The sequence below is a fragment of the Aotus nancymaae genome, unplaced genomic scaffold, assembly GCF_030222135.1.
Source record: "Aotus nancymaae isolate 86718 unplaced genomic scaffold, 86718_ANA_hifiasm-v0.15.2.pri h1tg000057l, whole genome shotgun sequence".
NCBI classification, from domain to species: Eukaryota; Metazoa; Chordata; class Mammalia; order Primates; family Aotidae; genus Aotus; species Aotus nancymaae.
The window spans coordinates 52,538,933-52,562,184 of NW_026988471.1; the positions used below are offsets into that span (position 1 = coordinate 52,538,933).

Genomic DNA, 23,252 nt, shown 5'->3' on the forward strand with positions numbered 1-23,252 from the left:
AACGAAACAAAACAAAAAATGAATCATACCAACCATACTCTCAGACCACAGTGGAATAAAAATAGAAATCAATACCAAGAAGATCTTCTAAAACCACACAATTACATAGAAATTAACTTGCTCCTGGATAACTTTTAGGTAAACAATAAAATTAGGACAGATATAAAAAAATTATTTGAAATAAATAAAAAGACAAAACATTAAAATGCAGCAAAAACAGTGTTACGAAGTTTAGAGCACTAAATATCTACCTCAGGAGAAATGATCTTTAATGATCTAACATCACACTTAGAGAAACAAAGAAAACAAAAACAAACTAACCCCAAAGCTAGCAGAAGAAAAAAAAAAAATTAAAATCAGAGTGGAACTGAATGAAATTGAGATCCAAAAATCCATACAAAGGATTGATGAAACCAAAAGTTGGCTCTTTGAAAGGATAAACAAGATTGATAGACTGCTAGCTAGATTAACAAAGAAAAAAAAAGAGTGAAGATCCAAATAAGCACGATCTGAAACAACGAAGTTGACATTATGACAGATTCCACAGAAATACACAAGATCCTCAGACTGTTATGAACACCTCAATGCAAACAAACTAGAAAATCTGGAGGAAATGGATAAATTACAAAACTCCCAAGACGGAATCAGAAAGAAATTGAAATAGACCATTATCAAGTGCCAAAACTGAATCCATAATAAAAAATCCTACCAACCAAAAAAAGTCCTGGACCAGATGAATTCACAGCTGAATTCTACCAGATGTACAAAGAAGTACCAGTATCAATTCTACTGAAACTATTCCCAAAAATCAAGGAAGGCAGGACTCCTCCCTAACTCATTCTACAAAGCCAGCATCACCCTAATACCAAAACCTGACAAAGACACAAGGAAGAAAGAAACGTACAGACCAATATCCCTGATGAACACAGGCACAAAAATCCTCAACAAAATACTAGCAAATCAAATCCAGTAACATATCAAAAAGTTAATGCATCATGATCAAGTAGGCTTCATTGTTGAGATGCAAGGTTGGTTCCATATACACAAATGAATAATTAGGATTCACCACATAAAGAGAATTAAAAACAAAAACTATATTATCATCTCAATATATGTGAGAAAAGACTTCATGAAACCCAACATCCCTTCATGATAAAAAAAAAAAACCCTCAACAAACTAGGCATTGAAGGAACATACCTCAAAATAATAAGAATAATCTATGACAAACCCACAGCCAACATCATACTGAACAGGCAAAAGCTGGAAGCATTCTCCTTGAGAACTGGAAGAAGACAAGGATATCCACTCTCACCACTCCTATTCAACACAGTACTGGAAGTCCTTACCAGAACAATCAGGCAACAAAAAGAAATAAAAGGCATCCAAATAGAAAAAGAAGAAGTCAAATAATCTTTCTTCACTGATAATATGATTCTATACCAAGAAAAGTCTAAATCAGACTCCATGAAAAGGCTCCTGGAGCTGATAAACAACTTCAGTAAAGTTTCAGGATACAAAATCAATGTATAAAATCAGCAGCATTTCTATACATCAATAATGTTCAAGCTGACAGCAAAATCAAGAACACAACTCCATTTACAATAGCCACCAAAAAAAATAAAAAAACAAAAAACCTAGGAATACATCTTACCAAGGAGGTGAAAGATCTCTACAAGGAGAACTACAAAACACTACTGCAAGAAATCACAGATGACACAAATGGAAAACCATGCTCATGGATTGTAAAAATCAGTATCATTAAAATGGCCATACTACTCAAAGCAATCTATAGATTCAACACTATCCTTTTTTTATTTTTTCCCCTGTTAAAAGTCAGAGTTTTTGTTTTTGTTTTTTTATTTCCATAGGTTACTGGGAACAGGTGGTGTTTGGTTACATGAGAAAGTTCTTTAGTGATGATTTGTGAGATTTTGGTGTACCCATCACCCAAGCAGTATTATACTACACTCAATTTGTGGTCTTTTATCCCTCACCCTCTTCCCATCCTTTCCCCAAGTCCCCAAAGTCCGTTGTGTCATTCTTACGCTTCAACACTATTCCTATCAAACTACCAACACCATTTTTCACAGAATTAAAAAAAAACCTGTTCTTAAATTATATGGAACAAGAAAATGGCACAAATAGCCAAAGCAATCCTAAGCAAAAAGAATAAAGCTGGAGGCATCACATTACCCAATTTCAAACTATACTTTAAGGCTACAGTAACCAAAACAGTATAGTCCTGGTATAAAAACAGATACACAGCCCAATGGAATAGAATAGAGAATCCAGAAATAAAGCCACACACCTACAGCCATCTGATGATCTTTGACAAAGTTGACAAAAAATAATCAATGAGGAAGAGACTCTTTCTTCAATAAATGGTGCTAGGATAGCTAGCTAGCTATATGTAAAAGAATGAAACTGGACCCCTACACCTTTCACCATATACAAAAATCAACTCAAGATAGATTAAAGATTTAAATTTAAGACTTCAAACTATAAGAATCCTAGCTAGAAAAAAAAATAAGGAAATACCATTCTGGACATCTGCTTTGGGAAAAAATTTATGACTAAGTTATCAAAAGCAATTGCAACAAAAAAAATTAATATGTGAGATAATTGATAATTGATCTAAAGAGCTTCTGTAAAACAAAAGACTCCATAGACAACTCACAGAATAGAAGAAAATATTGCAAACTATGTATCCTTATAGATTCTAGATATTAGACAAAGGTCTTTATCCTAACTGTCTAATATCCGGAATCTATAAGAAACTTAACTCAACAAGCAAAAAACAAATAACCCCATTAAAAATTGGGCAAAAGACATGAAAAGATATTTCTCTGAAGAAGACATATAAGTAGCCAACAAACATATGAAGAATTGCTCAACATCACTAATCATCAGAGAAATACAAATCAAAAACACAATGACATACAATCTCATACCAGTCAGAATGGTTATTACTAAAAAGTCAAAAAACAACAGATGCTAGAGAGGCTGTAGACAAAGGGGAATGTTTATACGTTGTTGGTGGAGATGTAAATTAGTTCAGGCACAATGGAAAGCAGTTTGGAGATTTCTCAAAGAACTTAAAACAAAACTACCATTCAACCCAGCAATCCCATTACTGGGTATATAGCCAAAAGAAAATAAATCATTCTACCAAAAATACACATGCATTTGCATGTTCATCACAGCACTATTCACAATAGCAAAGACATGGAATCAACCAAGGTGCCCATCAATGTACAGTTGGTGAAATCGATAAAGAAAACATAGTACCTATATACCATGGAACACTATGCAGCCACAGAAAATAAAATCATGTCCCTGAAGCAACATAGATGCAACTGGAGGCCATTATTCTAAGTGAATTAACAAATTAGCAGAAAATCAAATACTGCATGTTCTCACTTATAAGTGGAGGCTAAACACTAGGTAATCACGGGCATAAAGATAGCAACTACAAACACTGGGGACTAATAGAGGGGAGGGAGGAAGCAGGGCAAGGACTAAAAAACTAACTGCTGGGTACTATGCCCACTATCTAGGTGATGAGATCATTGGTATCCCAAACCTCAGCATCACACAATATACCTATGTAACAAACCTGCCTGCATACCCTCTGAACCTGAAATAAAAGTTGAAATTATAAAAAATAAAATAAAATCATAAATCTAATTAAATTATGTATATGCCATGGTATAAAGATTTTTAAAACCTGACCTCAGTTTTTGTGAAGATTTTGAAAACAGCAGACATTCCCAAACTTTTCTTGTCGGCAAAGAAAATTTAATACTTAGCATAATAAATATGCTAAGCATGATGTTGTTATATGACCGTAAGAATTTTTTAAATTCTCATATTCCAGAAAATTTTTTAAAATTTTAAATTTCTGGAATATATCTTGGTGGAAAGATCACCATCAAGAGGGAAAAGACTATAGGCAAAAACTATATACAACACAAATGGTAAATTAAAGAGTCTATAGATCCTTCAGAAATTCCAAATGCTTGACAACTAAAACCTTCCTGATTTATATGAGGTAAATGTTTCACCTACTGTCAATTTCAGAAAGAAGTAAACACCATGACTGAAAAGAGACCAAGTTAAGAGAGTAATCTTCTTAACTTTTTTTTTTAATCAATGCGTTACTTTGAATGACAATATCGAAGTATCAGAAAGAATAAGGGATCAATTCATTTAAAGATTACTGGTGAAAAAAATGACAGACAATTTACTGAAAGGCAAGTAATTTATGGGGTTGGAAACATGTATAGTTACATGATAAATATACCTACATACCTTTTTAGCTTATTTTTCAGAACAATTCAGAGAGAAGAGAAGAAATAAAAAGAACAAAGCAAAACAAAACAAGAGCTCAGAGCTCCAGGCAATAAGAGAACAGACCTGATAGGAGATAGGCATTAAGGTACAGTTTAATCTATTTAATGTAAATATTAATTAAACACTAATTTTTTTTTCGAAACAGACTCTCTCTCTCTCTCTCTCTCTCTCTCTCCCAGACTGGAGCGCAGTTGGCATAATCTCAGCTCACTACAACCTCTGCCTCCTGGGTTCAAGGGATTCTCCTACCTCAGTCTCCTGAGTAGATGGGACTACAGGCGTCCACCACCACGCCTGGCTAATTTTTGTATTTTCGGTAGAGACAGGGTTTCACCATGTGGGCCACGCTGGTCTCAAACTCCAGACCTTAGGCAATCTTCCTGCCTTGGCCTCCCAAAATTCTGGGATTACAGGTGTGAGCCACTGCAATGGCCTAAATACTAATAATTGAAACTTATGGAACTACAAGTCATAAACTGAATTACGATAGTCCTTAGGAAGGTATGATGTAGTAGATGGAAGATCAGAAGTCAGAAGGTCTGGGTCCAAGCCCTGATTCTGCCAGGAAACAGACTCTAAATCTTTGACAAGGCACTTAAATATTCAAAGTCTGGACTCTAAATCTAAAAAATGTACGTTTGAACAGATGATTTTGGGGATTCCTCTTAACTGTAAGATTTTTTTTTTTTTTTGAGACGGAGTTTCGCTCTTGTTACCCAGGCTGGAGTGCAATGGTGCTACTGTAAGATTTATAGACTCATTATTTATAACAGATGCCTTAAATTGGCACTTAATGAATGTTTGTTTCTTTTACTTCCTACTCTGACTTAAATGTATGAAGGTTTGTAACAAGAAAGCAAAAACAAGAAATATGTGCCGTGCTGTTTAAATAAACTGTGGATTGCCAGGCAGGCACAGTGGCTCACAGTGTAATCCCAGCACTCTGGGATGCTAAGGCAGGATGATCACTTAAGGTTGGGAGTTTGAGACCCACTTGGGCAACATAGCAAGACCCCATGTCTTAAAAAAATTTTTCTTTTGAATTAGCTGGGCATGGTGAAGTTCACCTGCAGTCACAGCTATCTGGTAGGCTAAAGCGGGAAAATCACTGAAGGCCAGGAGTTTAATGTTACAGTGAGCTGTGATCATACCGCTATACTCCAGCCTGGGTGATGGAGCAAGGCCTGGTCTCAATCAATCAATAAACACGCAACCAAGCAAACTTTGTATGATCTATTAGAAGGAAGTTTATAAAAAGCCTAGTAGTTGGGATTACAGGTGCATGCCACCATGCCCAGATGATTTTGGTATTTTCAGAAGAGATGGGGTTTCGTCATATTAGCCAGGCTGTTCTCAAACTCCTGACCTCAAGTGATCCGCCCACTTTGGCCTCCCAAAACACTGGGATAACAGACATGAGCCACTTCGCCTGACCAAAAAAGCCTAGGTATTTTTTTTTAATTGCCTAGCCTACCGTGATTTGTGTTTCATCAAGGTAGCACCGTGAAGACTATTATCTGGTGTTTGGTGGAGAAATTTTAAAAGTCCCTAAATAATAAACATTTCTGGTACAAAACCGTCACTTAGAGTAAGAATGCCACCTGAACACCAACTTCTCTGGCAATGCTGAATGTGGAAGGGTTGTCACAGAGAAACCTTTAGCAGGTTATGTTGCTATTAACATAATAAAGTGTAAACCTGTTTTGAAATAAACCTATTTAAATAATCACATAATTAACAAAATATACACCTCAAAGGCTTAATACACAAAATAACCATCTAATAAGGTCATTAAGTCTAAACAAGTCTTACACCCTAGAAAGGTGAAACTGCTCAAGTCCCTATAGGAAAGGACAGCCCTATCATTCAACTTGCCAATCAACCTGCTTTAGTGATGGATCATTATGTTCCTGCTCAGATAAATTAGTAGCTGGGCATTGCATTGTTAGTAATAGATACTTAATAACCGGGTTTATAAATCAACTTATATTTAGTCTTATTTACCACTTAAAAAAAACCATAAATTTCACAACCTGATTTACATTTGAGTCAAGAATTACGCCTCCTAGGAAATACAAAGTTTAAACTCATGATCTTAGTGCAAAGGCTAATGGATAATCTTACCTGATGAAATAAGTATGCTCAAGCTTTCTATCTTGCCATACTGAGCAGCCACAAACAAAGGTGTGATGCCAAAGTCATCCTGGCATTCCTTGTTTGCTCCTTTTTTAAGAAGCAATTTTATGATCTCAGTATTTTCCTAAAGCACAGATTCACATTTTAAATAAGAAAAAACAAAGAAAACAGAAGGTATCTTTTTTCTTATTGTGTTTTCTGTTTTTCTTTTTTATCCTCTCGCTAAATGATAACTTGAAGAAAAGAAACAAAACTGTGTACTGCTGTATTAGTTGGAAACAAAGTGATCAAACAATCAGATTATCCTATACTTCTAGTTAACCCAATAAACATAAACACGAAATATTGATCTCTAGAAATTATAATCCTTATAGAATCCTGCAAAATTAGCTTGCTAACCCAAGCACTAAGGAGTCATCACGATTTCTAAACACACTATTATAAATAAAATAAGTCATTGCTCTTTATCAATTTATATCTCAAATATTCTGATGGTTTCTTAAATATGCCATCAACATTTTTAAAATGTAGATAATTCCTATAGCCCAAAGCTGCTACAGCTACTACAGAAGTTTGCTTATTCAGAATCATCATTAGCATTTAGACTGCCTTTTCTGTACTGCACTAACCATCACAAATCACAGGCAAGCAGAAAGCAAAAACTGCATAGGACTGTCATTTTAAGAGGGTAAAACACACAATTTACATGGAAATGAAATAATAAATTCAGAGGTTACCTGAAAAGAAGCCTGGTGCAAGGAGTTCCATCCACACATAGAATGGGATCCATTAACATTTGCTCCATGTCGAAGCAACAGCCTTAACACATCTATCTGTCCATTTTCAACAGCTGCAATACAGCAGTCAGAAAAATTAATGTCAGCAAAAAGACATGTTTGTAGGACTGGACACTCTGGTGATGTTCTCATCACTTATTCACCTCATAACCACAATGCCGTGATTATTCCTAAACATTTATCACAATTGTCTTAGCCCAAATCCATTAACATATATTTAATTCTTTCTGAACACATACAAAATTATTTTCAACAGCATGTTAAAAGACACAAAGGAACTGGAAGCAAGAAGCAAACATTTATTCTCTCCGATCATGGAAACAGCCTAGCTCTAGTTTGTTAAAATGAAATTGGGAGGATATAAGGTGAACAATTCAGAATCAACAGTACCAGTCTGGAAAAGCAATCTCGAAAGGATTGAAAGGTTTGTTGTTATTACATTTGATCACAAAATAAAAAGAGTCATCGACAAAATAAAAAAGCAAGTTCTGCATCTTAGATTTTTTTTAACATTATAAACCGTAAGTGTTGTCAAAATGTTCTTATATCCACCAATGAAAATACAGTAAATCTACCTGCTTGTGTGACCTAAAAGGGGATTCCAGAAAACTAAAAAATGTTAAAGAGATGCAGATTATTTGCATAAAACTTTGCTATGAAGGTGGCACTAATTCTGGAGGAATTTAAGCACAGAGTTAATGAAAAACAGAATTGCCAGAACAGAATTACAAAGTGCTATATATAAAATAAGTACAAACACACACACACACACCATTAGCAAATTAGGTATACTGTGAATGTTGTAGGTGTGATACTGAGTGACTTCTTTAAATTTTAAGTTTAGAAACTTAAAATTGGGAAATAATATTTATAAAAATGGAAGGTAAGATCTGTATAAGAAGGTCTGGCTTAACGTGCTTGGATATTGGAAAGAAGATTCAGTTTGATTTCATGTCCTGGCTACTGTGAATGCTGCTGCAATAAACATGTGTGTGTGTATTTTTATGGTAGAATGATTCTATTCCTTTGGGTATATACCTAGTAACGGGATTGCTGGGTCTCAGATGGCAGTTGTTTTTAGTTCTCTGAGGAATCGCCATACTGCTTTCCGCAATGGTAGATTTAATGTACCCTCCCACCAACAATGCATACATGTTCCTTTTCCTTCTCAACCTCGCCAGCACCTCTTATTTTTTGACTTTTTAATATTAGCCATTCTGACTGCTGTGAGGTGGCATCTCATTGTGGTTTTGATTCACAGGAAAAAAAGATTTGAAAAACAAGATTTTTTTTTTTCATTTCAATCATATAGTTATTCTGTATCTCCTCTATAGTAGGAGACAGGAACTGGGAATCAACAATTCTCAGTCACAAAATTAGAAAGGCACCTTTGGATAACAGATCACACTAGAAAATGCTCATACAGATGAAACAATGGGAGTATAAAAATCCTTAAAACTATAAAACAAGAAATGGTAAGTGTGCTCATTATTACTGAAGATGAGTAACATGTCATTGATTTTTCTACTAGTTTTATATATTGAATTTATACCAAAGCTTATTTCCCCTATAAGACTCTGAGAAGTTCTTTAATAAAAAATTATCTTACTCTAAAGCGTTTCAGAAATGTAACCAATGGCTGTGATAGTACCACTGAGGTAGGAATATAACATAATTAAGTTAATATTCAAAAGCATTTACCATGGAAAAAACAGTTTTTCAAGCTAAGTTATTTTTGTATAATCGATTTAAAAGTTAATCTAATTTTGGGTGGCTCTCATGTACCCCATAAATATATACTGTGACCGTACCATACTCACAACAGTTTTTTTTTTCTTTTTTCTTTTTTTGAGACAGAGTCTAGCTCTGTCACCCAGGCTGGAGTTCAGTGGCACAATCTCAGTTCACCGCAACCTTCACCTCCTGGGTTCAAGCGATTCTCCAACCTCAGTCTCCCAAGTAGCTGGGATTACAGGCACCCGTCATCATGCCTGGAATTTTTGTATTTTTGTAGAGACGGTGTTTTACCATGTTGGCCAGGCTGGTCTTTAACTCCTGACCTCAGGTGATCTGCCTGCCTCAGCCTCCAAAAGTGCTGGGATTATTGGTGTGAGCCACCACACCCGGCCCCACAACAGTTTCAAAAAAATTTTTTTAAGTTTAAAAAAAAAGAAAAAGAAATTACAAATGAAATTACCATATAAAACAATAAATAAAATCTGAAAATAACAGTAATAATTTTGGGTGGAGGTCTTAATAGAAAAGGAAGAAAATCTGTTTCATATCCAATTCATATATCATTATCAGTGATCATTAGCAAAAATCATCTACAGCCAGACTCTGACTTGAAGATTATCAGGTTGTCAGCAGTGATATAACAAGGTGAGTGAAGATAAGTTTGTCTTCCACGAGTTAGGCTGACCTTATAAAAATGAAAGTCAAAAAAAACTGTTTTGATTATCAAATACAATACGGACAACAGAAAAATTATTTTCATTTTTTTACCTCATGATGCAATAGCATGTTTTCACTTTTAATATCATAAATACAGTAAGAAATCTGATTTCTGCAACTCTATTAAAAAGATTTCCCAATGACAATAGTAAAACCTACACATGAGCAGAGAAATATTATTTTCACAGCCCTTGCTAATTATTTCAAAATAAAGCAAATTAAATAGTTATCAATTGAGAAATTTTGGTTTAGAAAAGTATATTTAATTTTGATAATTAAATTGGAATTATCAAGTTGGACAGGCTGGGGAGGAGACCTATAACTGTGCTGAATGGTTTGCTTCCAAAAAGGTGGTCATTACTTTATACAGACATACTTTCTCAAGCCTACCGAGAAAACCAAGTATAAGAGCATGTTTAGAAACTACCTAGCACCTAAAATAGACTTCGCAATGTTTTCCAAGAACAGAGGCAACAACTCAAGTATCTATAAACATTGAGTACTTGTGAATTCCATGGGGATAGTGGGAATACAGATGAACGGGGAAGGATAGAGAAGGATACCAAAGTATTAAAAGAGTCCTTCTGTCTTGAGAGCTACCTAGATGTAAAGAGAAATAATAAACATGTCAGCAAGAGCAAATTAACCCTACCCAATTGAATCAATGATACTAACAGGAATGAACTACACAATGATATTTTACATTATATTCTGTGTAGAAACTTGATTTACTTTTTCTTTTTCCCATATCTCATGAGAAGAATCAGGCTTCCTCCTTCTTAGAGTTTCATCTGTGTCCTACCACCCAATTCATACCTTCTCCACTTCTTTTTTTTTTTAGGTGGACTCTCACTCTGACACCTAAGTTAGAGTGCAACGGCGCTATTTCGGCTCATAGCAACCTGTGTCTCCCGCATTCAAGCAATTCTGCCTCAGCCCCCCAAGTAGCTAGGACTACAGGCATGTACCACCATGCCTGGGTAATTTTTGTATTTTCAGTAGAGACAGGGTTTCACCATTTTGGCCAGGCTGATCTCGAACTCCTGACCTCAGATAATCTGCCTACCTTGGCCTCCCACCTTCTCCACTCCGGAGTTTGCTCCTTATATTGTCTCTTCTCCAATTTTTCTCAACATTCCTTCTCTATTGGGTTCTACTGTTCAACCTGCAATCTGGTTTAGGTTTTCCTTTCCCTAAAGTTAAAACAAACAAACAAAAATCTTCCAATATACTATTTTATCTTGCTTTCTTTTTTTACCACTAAACTTCCCCTAAAACTACTCCTGAGTCTACTTTCAATGATTCTATTTTCCCACAAATCACTCATTCATTCAGTCATTCAACAAATGTCTACTAAGTGCCTATTATATACCAGGTAATATTCTAGGTAGTAGAGATACAGAAGTGGATGAGAGACAAAATTATCTGCCTCCATAGGTCTTTTAATATTTAATGAATATCATGCAAATTCTACTGCCATAATTCATGTGAAGCTACTCCCTTGAAAATCATCATCAAATTCAATGGCCTTTTCTCAACCTTGAAACTCCTATTCAGTTCCTACTGTCTCTGATATTAAATTCCCCATATTTCTCTGATATAAAGTTTTTTTTTTTGTCCATGTCAATAGCACTGTTGTAGTGTTACAATTTTCTCTAACAACTCATCCTCTGTGATTTACTTTTTCTATCCTATTATTTCAAAAATGTGATGACTCACCATGATTCTGTCTTAGACTTTTATTTTTTTATTCCTTTACTTTTACTTTATACATGTTCTCTCTCGCTCTCTCGCTCTTTTTTTGAGATGGAGTCTTGCTCTGTTGCCCAGGCTGGAGTGCAGTGGTACAATCTCGGCTCACTGCAACCTCCACCTCCCGGGCTCAAGCAATTCTCCTGCCTCAGCCTCCTTAGTCGCTGTGATTACAGACATGAGCCACTACATCCAGCTAATTTTTGTATTTTCAGTAGAGATAGGGTTTCACCATGTTAGCCAGGCTAGTCTCAAACTCCTGACCTCAAGTGATCGGCCCACCTTGGGCTCCCAAAGTGCTGGGATTACAGACGTGAGCCACCATGCCTGGCCTATATATGCTCTCTGTTAGTGAATTTGCTCCATTCTGAAACATTATTGAGTAAATTCATCTCTTGGTGAATGATTTCTCCTAACTAAACTTTCCCTCATGGTCCAGAACGAAATTTCCAAATCTCTGCCAAATATTTCCATCCAGACATTCTCTTAGCCCCCTTACAATCAACACACTTAACACAGAACTGGAGGGATAAATGTAATAAAACATGCAAAATCTCTATACTGAAAACTACAAACTACTACTGGGAAAAGCAAAGATATACATTAAAAAAAAAAAAAAAGAATATACCATGTTCATGAATATAAAGATTCACTATTGCAAAAATATCGATTCTCTCCGAAAACAATGTAAAAATTCAGTGTGAGCCCAATCAAAATACCCAAAGGTGCTACGGGTATTGTTTTAATAGTTGGAAAAAAACAAAAACAAAAACTGATTTATATACATGGTAATGTAAGGCACCAAATAAACCCAAAACAATCATGTAGAATAAAGCCAAGAGGACTCATACTCCAGATATCAAAACTAATAAAGCTGGAATAATTAAGGTAGCATGGCATTGGCACAGGATAGAGAAAGAGACTAATAAAACAACAGAAACTACAGAAACAGACACCCCCAACAAATGGTCACTTTTATGACAAAGGTAACAATGGTTTTGGGTCCACTGAATATCCATATGGGAAAAAAAATCTTGATCCCTTTCCCACATAATACACAATAATCAATTTCAGATGGATTGGGAATTAAATTCCAGATTGAATTTAGGAAGAACAAAGCTTCCAGAAAAAAAACAGAAAGGAAAAATCTATAACCTGATCTTGGAATTAAAAAAAAAAAACAATCTTTATATTAAAAGCAATAAAGATAAAGGTAAATAGTGATAAATTAGACCATCTTAAAATTAAGAACTCCTTAAATCAATAAAAAGATAAATTATTTTTAAAACATGAGAAAATTTGTGCAGGCACTTCACAAAGGAGGATATGCAAACAGCTAATAAAATATATGGAAAAGTATTCACCTTCTCTTCTTTCCCACTAGGGAAATGCTAATTTAAAACCTCAATAAGCAAACATAGCACCACCCACCAGAATATTTAAAACGGAAAACAGTAAATATTGGGCAGGGATGTGGAAAACGTAGAGCTCTCATATCCTGGTGATGGCAACATAAATTAATAATAACCTTACAATTGGACTGGGCGCAGTGGCTCACACCTGTAATCCCAGCACTTTGGGAGATCAAGGCGGGCAGATCACCTAAGGTCAGGAGTTCCAGACCAGCCTTGGGACCGAATTGCAGACGATGGGCTCAGGTTGCTCCCTGATAGGATGTGATCTTCCAAGCCCTCAGTCCCTCACTCACCCAAGAATGGGGGAGAGGACCATGCTGGGCATGGTGAGCTCGTTTAAGTAAATATCGGACCCCAAAGGGTTTTGCAGAAAGTGACTTATTAGGCAGAGAGAGAGAAAAAGGAGAAAGAAATAGAGAGAGACAGCGAGCCCCCACGCTGTCATGAGAGGAGAACCAGAAACGGAGTCTGCCTAGATATGGGAGAAGGGGACTTTTAACCTGGGAGATATTCCTGCCCCATTCAAGTTTTCTGTCTTATGAAAGGAGTTCCTTCAAACTGCCACTGGAGTGATTATCTTTGATTTCTGACATCTGATTTGTTCTTTGGCCCACAGTCATCCCATAGCTTTTCTCGGGCTTTCTACACAAAGGAAGCTGACATGGGCAGTCTATCTTCCCCCGCATGCACAAAAGTTAAACAAAGACCTCTAGTCTTCTGGATGGAGAGGTAGGAGGAGGTCTGGAGCTGGGAAGTTCTTGCCTTTGAAACCATGCCCCCTTGTGGACCTGAGGAGAGAATACATTCCCTCAGCCTGACCAACATGGTGAAACCCAGTCTTTATTAAAAATACAAAATTAGCCAGGTATGGTGGTGGATGCCTATAGTCCCAAGTACACCAAGGCACGAGAATCATTTCAGCCCAGGAAGTAGAGGTTGCAGTGAGCTGAGATGGTGCAACAGTAGTCTAGCCTAAGCAACCGAGGAAGACTGTCTCAAAAAAGAAAAAAATATGTCCAAAAGATACTGATTTCTCTTTTTAAGATTCCTCTCTAAATTGAATAAGCTTCCTAGTTATACTTTGGGATATGACAAGATAATCCAACCAAAACAACCATAAGAGCGAATAAAATATATAAGACAACTAACTCAGGTATTAATCAACAGGCAGATGACTATGATTCCTGAGAGAAGTGAAACACAAGAGGTGAGCCTATGATCACCCCAGTTCTTTACCTGGGTACATTTGCCAGTTATGGTACAGGGAGCTGAATGAACTCCAAGTAGAGCGATGATAACATTGGGGAAAGTACACTCCAACCATAGGAAAGAGGCTGAAGTCCAAGCAGAGTGCAGTAGTAAACTGAGGAGACAGAGATTAGAGTTGAAGTGGTTGAAATCTGCAGGTAAGGCCCCAGAGAAGAGAGAATTGTACAGAGGGAAGGCCTCTGTGTGGAAGTTCCCCAAGAGTCCTTGGTTGAAGCGTGGGTTGCACATGTACAAGGGAAGGCTAAGCCTACCAAAGAAAACCTGGTAAACTATTAAGAATGGAACAGAAATAATTAGAGGTCAAACACTACCGATGGGCAATGGAACTCTTAAGACTTCTTGCTGAGTCAGAGTGGTGAGACCACACTGTTCCAAAAGAATGGGGATCAATCCTGGTACTTATGAGAAGGGGAAGGATGTCTCCATGCTTTTGTGTATGTATGAAACTGTCCATGATGTTTTAAAAAAGAAAAAAAAAGACTGCCACAAATTCTGAAGGGAATTTCAAAATGAAAATTTCAAAAACACTTTGAGTATCTAAAATATTCCTAATGTATACAGAATATACCCTGAATTTTTAAAAACACATCAGAATAAAAATCAAACTAAGCAGTCCTATTTACTCAGTAATATTTAAGTCACATTTTGTATATTAATTGAAAAATGACTTAAAACCTAAAGAAACAGGGAGACAGAGAAGAGACAAGGAAGAGATAAATCCACAGCAGAATAACAGTAATTAGGACAGAACTAACCTTCACATACTTTGTACCTCTTGTGGTATTTATTACAGCCTACTTTGAATTCTGGTTATTATAACATCCTCAATTAAATGGTAAGCCCATGATATGAAGAACTAAGCCTAATACTGATAATCACCTAATCAATGGAGGATAATGAGAAAAATTCAGTTGTGACTTCTACCATCCTACTGATAAGCAAAACTGGTTGGCTAAGCTGATGTTTCTTTGCTCCTTCACCTTTTTATGTGGGACCCATCTAGTACAACGTTAGGGCAAAGGAGACAGATATTTCCAAAATAAAATAGGACTACTTGATTCAATTAAGGATATATGAAGAACTACACTCATTCCGTTGCTATCTAGAACTGCTCTCCAATACAGAAGACACAAGCTTCATTTGGCTGTTTAAATTTTAATTTTAATTCATTAAAATTGCATAAAATTCAAATTCGTGTTCTTCAGTCAAACTAGACAAACTTCAAGTGTTCAAGAGCCCCATGTGGCTAATGACTGTATCATAAAGGGCAATGTAGATATAGGACAATTCCAAGTTATATTGGGCAGCACTGATCTAAAGATTATAATTTAATTGAACTGAAATTTAACCTAGAATCTTGGGTATACCTGTCTTCAAGATACATGTTTAGCACTGGAAACAGGGAGCCAAGCCATCAGCTGCAGGTCTTGGAGTGTGTCAAAGAGAGAAAGAAAATGTGTAATTCTAGAAGCTGGAAAAGTACTATGGATTCCTAGAAAGAAAAAGCAGAATCATAGTATCTGGTATCAAAATGGTATCCAATAGGGACAGGAGACCAAGGATAAAGATTAAGAATTAAATAAAAGACCCGACTTCGGAAGGTAGAGCTCAAAGTGTCTGCAGTACACAGAGAGATGGGAGAAAGACCTTCCTCTCTTCAATCCAAACAGGTACTGTCTTTAAGACTCCAGCTGAGACAGTAGAAAAGAAAAGCCAGAAGTTCTGAGGGCAGGGACACTGCTTTTCCCACAACAGATCATATAATATGGTACTGAAGAAATCTCTCAGTGTAAAAGCCCAGCAATAATTTCTTGGGAGACATTTTCTGGTTTTGAAAAAACACGTTTTTCTATATCCTAAATTAGATGAAAAATGAAGCAATCTAGGAAAACATATCTGAGTATTTTTTAAAACAAGAAACTGAAAAACTAGAAGCACCCTTTGACCCACATAAAACTTCTGGCCAAAATCAACTCAGTTGTGGCATGCAACATATTGAATGCAGTTACAAGTAAAGCCCCATGTGAAGATTTCATGAAGGCAAGAACTCAAAACAGGATTCTCATCTGGGAGAAATATGGCAGACCTATACACACATGTAAGTTCTAAACCTAATTGAAATAGTAAACAATATTGTTTAATATAGCATTCATTAAAGAGTATGGTTTTTTTTTAAAGGGATATTTTAAAATGTAATTATCCAACTGAATGCTCCTTCAGAAAAATGCTTAATATGACTATGAGTTCTAGTCACATTAAGCATTTTTTGTACAAATTATAATTAAAAATACAATTCTGTACCAAATGAAAACCACAGTGAGGTGAGTTTTATATCTATTAGCTAGAAAATATACTCTTTCATTTTTTTATTAGTTTGTTTTGTTTTGTTCTTGAGATAGGGTCTTGCTCTGTTGCCCATGATGGAGGACACTGGCACAATCATGGCTAACTGCAGCCTCAACTTCCTAGTCTCAAGCAATGCTCCCACCTCAGCCTCCTGAGTAGCTGGGATTACAGGCATGCACAACCCACACAGCTAATTTTCTATTTTTTGTAGAGACAAGGTCTTGCTATGTTGCCTAGGCTGGTCTTAAACCCCTGGGCTCAAGCAATCCTCCCGCCTCTGCCTCCCAAAATGTTGAGATTACAGGCATAAGCCACCATGCCCAGCCTAGTCTTTCATGTTGAGGCTCAGATTTTGACAATAATTCTAAAAAATAACATGGCCAGTAAGTCTGTAACAAACAGTTTAACCATGGGCTGTCCATCTCCTCCAGTTATAGCAAGCAGCAGGCTGGCTGGCTATACAGAGATCATCTATATATTCTATTTGTACATTTGAATTATAAATGAATTTTTAATTGTATCGCTACTTTTTTTAGTTCTACATGTACTCTATTCTCCATTATGCATTTAATTTTTCTATACGATTGAATAGTAAAATGATCTTTTCATTGTATACCTAGTTTATATAAAACTTTTTTCCCACCTCTTTTCTGAAGCAAAAAAAGAACATTCGTAAGAACATTTATCTCCTGCAGTATTTCTCTGGTCCCGTGTTCATACTGACACCTGGTGGCTCTAGAAAAGAAACTCCATTGTTATGAAAAGGAATTTCTTTTTCCAGTGTTGTCCATTTAGTCTATGTATCCTCAAGTTTATGTTTTTCCAAGACTACTTATACACAAGACAGCAGAACAATTCAAGTACCATTACAACTCCAATTGATGGTATACATTAACTGCATCCCTTCACTCTGGCAATGTGAATGGTAAAGATGTAGAATCTCCCACTATTTCAAGAATGTCACAAGCAAAGTAGGACTGTCCAGTTATTTATTTCATAACTAAAGTTCATGATCAGAATAAAGTGAGACTTTCCCATCAAGGACAATTTTAAACCACTCTCTAAAGATTCAGATAGATTCCTACAATGTGTCTTGGCCATGAATCTTTAGTCTGAAATATAGTATCTTGTTGATATATAGAATTTTTTAAAAATTATAATGAAAAGTTACATCTCTGTTTTATAAATTCCTTCATGTCTGCCAAGTGGCTAACAATCTTAAAGACGAATACTGATAGGAAAAGCCATGACCTTCTGGACAAAACTCATTATGTTAGGAATATAACAAAAAAAGTTGTGGTGAATATCCCAATCCAATTATCCATGTTATCACTGACATTTCTCATGGTTTCTAACAGATAGAGAGAATTCTAACGGCCAATTAGATATCAGAGACCATATCCAGAAAAATACATTCTTCAATTAAATGCAAGTATTAAAAGACAAAAAGCTAAAATTCCACTAACCTATTATATACTGATTATTTTTCCATGTCTCCCCAGCAGCAGAGTCAAGAAACATGTGATTTCGATAACGTATCCCTAAACTTACATTTTCTTCTAGGGCTATAACATTATAATTCTACTATTTGAGAAATTATTCAACTTTTTGAAGCATTCATACAGCACTATTCTCCTTACTAGAGCCACCCTATAAGAATGACCAATACTAAGGCTTAGAGAAACAAAATATTCTGGGAGTTCCCTATCAAAGAAAAAGTGTATGGACAAGCCATCCTTAATACCAAAGACTCCTATTTATATAGGAGCAACATTTCCATTTCAGTCATACTAATCAATGATAATCATATATCATCAGTTGGCCAATGGTGTTAGTAATCACAAAGAATGAAGAGACGATTGCATTAACTATGTAACAATCCAGCTTAATCACAAGGGCATGGCCTACTGTACAGCAGTGCTACTCAACATTGTTCACAAACTGGCTGTCAATGTGCAAACTGTTATCAGTCCTCAACAAGGTAAGAAGTTTTGAATAGAATGTTAACAACTATGTCCCTAAGTACACTTTACTTTAGCTGACATTTTCCTTGAGACAAGACTTCCTTGATAAAGAAACCAATATATTGATTTATATAATGGTTCAAGCTTCTTATATAAATTGATTGACATTTTGAGTGGCACTGCTCTACAGTACCTAACTAGAACAGAGATTGTACTGTATGGACTGGGGTTGGGGGAGATTTTGCCTAGGTCTATTCATTTCTACCATATACTAGAATATCAAATTATTACAAGAATATTGAAACCAAAAATTTTGTTTTACATTAAAAATGAATATGGGCCGGGCGCGGTGGCTCAAGCCTGTAATCCCAGCACTTTGGGAGGCCGAGGCGGGTGGATCACGAGGTCAAGAGATCGAGACCATCCTGGTCAACATGGTGAAACCCCGTCTCTACTAATACAAAAAAAAAAATTAGCTGGGTGCGGTGGCGCGTGCCTGTAGTCCCAGCTACTCAGGAGGCTGAGGCAGGAGAATTGCCTGAACCCAGGAGGCGGAGGTTGCGGTGAGCCGAGATTGCGCCATTGCACTCCAGCCTGGGTAACAAGAGTGAAACTCCGCCTCAAAAAAAAAAAAAAAAAAAAAAAAAATGAATATGGACTTCCAATTTTAATACTGTAGCACAATATAAGCATTTCCCCTTACTTTTCTCAGAAATCATCCAAAAGCAATTAATCCAAAATTAGCAAGGAAAATAAAATAAAAACACACTCTCCATTTTTAGTAAAACTATGATTCTAGTTTTAGATTTCTGAACTCTAGATCAAAATTTGTAAAAAGGGCTCCAAAAGAACGAAGATCATTTCTGGGTACTTGTGGGAGAAAGAGGAGAGATGTGTCCATTGCATATCTTAGGAAAAGCTAGCAAAGAACATTTCTCAAAGGTTAGAGGCTCCCTCTAAGAAAGAAAATAAAGTACCAGGAAAAAATGCAGGGTAATAGCAGGAACTTCTCTGGACCAGTTGAAAGCTGAAAATCAGAGGAACTAGATTCAAACAAAGAATCACACAAAGTGGGTCTATCTCTGCTACCACAGACGGGAAACTATACTGCGAAAATCCCACCAGCTACTGACCCCCATTGACTAGTGAAAGACACCAGCTAAATGAATTCATGTCCAAAAATCCTAAGTCTAAGGGAAAACTCTTGTTATTATGGAATGTGCCTCTACCTGCTTCCTATTGTAAACCCCCTGGAAAGAGCTAATTGAGCAAAAGCTCACATATTCCCAAGATGAATTATCACAAAGGTACCAGCACAAATCTATACAAAGATACAAGAAAAGGAAAAGTTGTAGAAAAATAATTAATAGACCAAAAACAAAACAAAGCAAAGCAAAAACCTCTCATCATAAAAGTATTACCACACACCAAATGAAAACTGCAGCTAAATCTACAGCTGAAAATTTTTAAAAAGAAGTTAAAGAAGCAACTGTCTCTGTGAAAAGAGCACAACACTGAAATACAAGGGCTCAAGTAAAAAATGACTAGCTGACAGGAAATGATATAATTTAAACTGAATTCAGAAAATACCTGGGGAAAACAAAAACAATCATAAAAATCCAACTGAAATTGGAAGAAACACTAGAGAGAATAGACATTTCTGAAGAGAAACACAGAGGATTAAAAAAAAAAACAGGACAAGTAAAACAAAAACAGAGACAAAGAAAATTAGAGAAAAAGCAATAGACATGGAAAACAGATAAGATACCAACATGTAAATACTCTGGCCCAAGAACACCACCATAATAGAACAGACAAATATTTAAAGATATAATTCCAGAAAAATTAACTAAAATTTAAAATATCCAAGTCTACATATTGAAAGGGCACACACTATGTCAGAGAAAACTGATAAAGAACGGATATACAAAAGTATTGTCACAAAAAGAGAAGAAAATTAGGCTAGCTTCAGACTTCAACTCTAGAACAGAATGGATCATCATTCTTAAAGTTCTCAAGGAACGAAATGTAATTCAAGGATTTTGTACCTGATCAAACTGCTGTTCAAGTTTGAATCATTATTGAATTGAATCATTATTCAATTAAAAAAATTTTTTTTCTTCCTTTTTTTTTTTGTAGAGATATGGAGTCACTTTATTGCCCAGGCTGGTCTCGAACTCCTGGCTCAAGTGATCACCTCACCTCAGCCTCCCAAAGTGCTGGGAATACACATGTGAGCAACAGTGCCCAGCCAAATTATTCAGTTTTGAACATGTAAAAACTCAGGGAATTGTATTGCCATAGGTCCTATTAGAGGACTGTGTTAAAGAAATAGTTCAGCTAACCAACAATGCTGGAAAAAACATGGCAAAATGACTGGTGATAAACTTCTAAGCTATTTAACCATAGAACTAAGAATAAAATTAAATAATGGATTTAAGGTGCCAGAACAAAATGCAAAATGTTATTCCCATTAACAATGCAAATAAAACTGACAAAAGTTGGAAAAGTGGCAGGAGAAAGAAAGATAATTATGTAACAACAGTATAAGGATACTGATTTCCTCATCTTTAAAAGCTGGAGGTTTAAATCTATTAATCAATATGACTAATAAAACAACAGATTATATAATTAATTATATGAAGGTAAAACAAGAAAGTTAATAAATATCCTAGTTTCATAATTGATTACATTAAGAAATTAAAAGCCAGGTGCAGTGGCTCACTCCTGTAATCCCAGTGCTTAGAGAGGCTGAGGCGGGTGGATCACTTGAGGTCAGGATTTCGAGACCAGCCTGGCCAACACAGTGAAACTTGGTCTCCACTAAATATACAAAAGTTAGCCAGGCATGGTGGCAGGCACCTGTAATCTCAGCTACTCAGGAGGCTGAGGCACAAGAATCACCTGAACCCTGGAGGTGGAAGTTGCAGTGAGCGGAGATCACGTCACTGCACTCCAGGCTGGGTGACAGAGCAAGTCTCCATCTCAAAAAATAAAAAAAAAAGGAATTAAAAGACATTGCGTTAAAACATAAAGGTATAATATAAAAAGCTGTATCAAGAACTATAAAACTAAATAAAGACAAATAAAAGTAAAACTAGAACATGAAATCAACACTTTTTAACTTATAGTAAACTCCATACTTTTGATCTAAGAAAACTCAAACCCATATTTTCTTCTTCTTTTTTTTTTTTTTTGAGACTGAGTCCCACTCTGTCGCCCAGGCTGGAGTGCAGTGGCGCAATCTCAGCTAACTGTAACTGCCTCCTGGATTCAAGTGATTCTCCTGCCTCAATCTCCTGAGTAGCTGGGACTACAGGCACATGCCACCACAGACAGCTCATTTTTTGTATTTTCAGTAGAGATGGGGTTTCACCTTGTTAGCCAGGATGGTCTCGATCTCCCAACCTTGTGATCCACCCACCTCAGCCTCCCAAAGTGCTGGGATTATAAGTGTGAGCCACCATGCCCGGCCTCAAACCCATATTTTCAAGAACATGTCCTCAAGTAAAAATGCTTACCTGACAATCTCTGAGGAAGATAATTAATCTTTCAGTTGAAAAATAATAATAAAAAAAAACTCCAAAAGCAACGTTTAATTAACATAATATATATTAAGAGACACGAATATGAAACTTCAAAATTCTTGGTATATCAAAAAATATCCTTATGAATGATCACTTATCCATGAAGACACTAATGAAAAGTGAATCACATGGTGGTTTGTTCAATTTTGGAAGATGTCAGCAGAGTCAGAGTTAAAGGATATGCTACGTGAGCTGAAAGTATGACACATTTTACAGTTAAATATTGAAATAGGCAGCCTCACCCAACACTATCTATAAAGCATTCTGTTCTTATTAAATATTACAGCTATGTTTAATATTGAAGGTTACACAGAATGAGTAGACTCAGAAGAACAAACAATGAAAAACAATCCATCAATAGGCAAAAGTGCATGCTATGCAGGTCCCATGGAGTGTTCTATGAAATCACACTGGTTTGGATTTGAGCCTCCAATTTACTAATGTTTTCTACATATAACAAAAAAAAAAAAAGGAAATCTATTTCCTAAATATTAGCTGGATTTTTCACTTACAGTTTATTTTAGTTATCAATAAGACTATTTTTATTTCCAAAGCAGTTTTACCTACCCTTAGAATATTTATTATGTGTATATGGAGCAAATGGAAGGGAAAGAGAGCAGGGGAGTACAAGGCAAGGTTGGAGAAAAGAAATAGGGCAGCAAGACTTCTTGTTAAAACATAAACTCTAACCTGTGTGCTAGCAAAAAGATGTTCTGGAAGGATAATATTCATGTGGAAAGATGAGATGTTCCCTGAATTTCCAGTTTCTTGTGGGGTTTTCTCATTTTAATTTCTACTGCTGAGATGAAGACTTCATATGGAACCAAAAGAGAGCCCGCATAGCCAAGTCAATTCTAAGCAAAAAGAACAAAGCGAGAGGCATCACACTACCAGACATCAAACTATACTACAAGGCTACAATAATCAAAACAGCACAGTACTGGTACCAAAACAGAGATATAGACCAATGGAACAGAACAGAGGCCTCGGAGGCAACACAACATATCTACAACCATCCGATCTTTGACAAACCTGATAAAAACAAGCAATGGGGAAAGGATTCCGTTTAATAAGTGGTGGTGGGAAAACTGGCTAGTCATATACAGAAAGCAGAAACTGGACCCCTTCTTGACACCTTACACTAAAATTAACTCCAAATGGATTAAAGACTTAAACAT

At 36.1% G+C, this 23,252-nt stretch overlaps 1 protein-coding gene across 4 annotated transcripts in view; it reads right to left on the reverse strand.

Annotated features, from left to right (window-relative positions):
• ASB3 (ankyrin repeat and SOCS box containing 3) overlaps positions 1-23,252 on the reverse strand; it is a 111,408-nt gene that overhangs the window by 37,217 nt on the left and 50,939 nt on the right. For 3 of the 4 annotated variants that reach the window (XM_012477194.2, XM_012477195.3, XM_012477196.3), the window contains 2 exons: positions 7,228-7,340; positions 6,479-6,614 (listed from right to left, as the gene is read on the reverse strand). The exons of the other annotated variant lie outside the window; for it this stretch is intronic. In XM_012477194.2, coding sequence (XP_012332617.1) covers positions 6,479-6,614; positions 7,228-7,340 — 249 coding nt within the window. The remainder of the gene's footprint in view (positions 1-6,478; positions 6,615-7,227; positions 7,341-23,252) is intronic. 4 annotated transcript variants of the gene reach the window in all.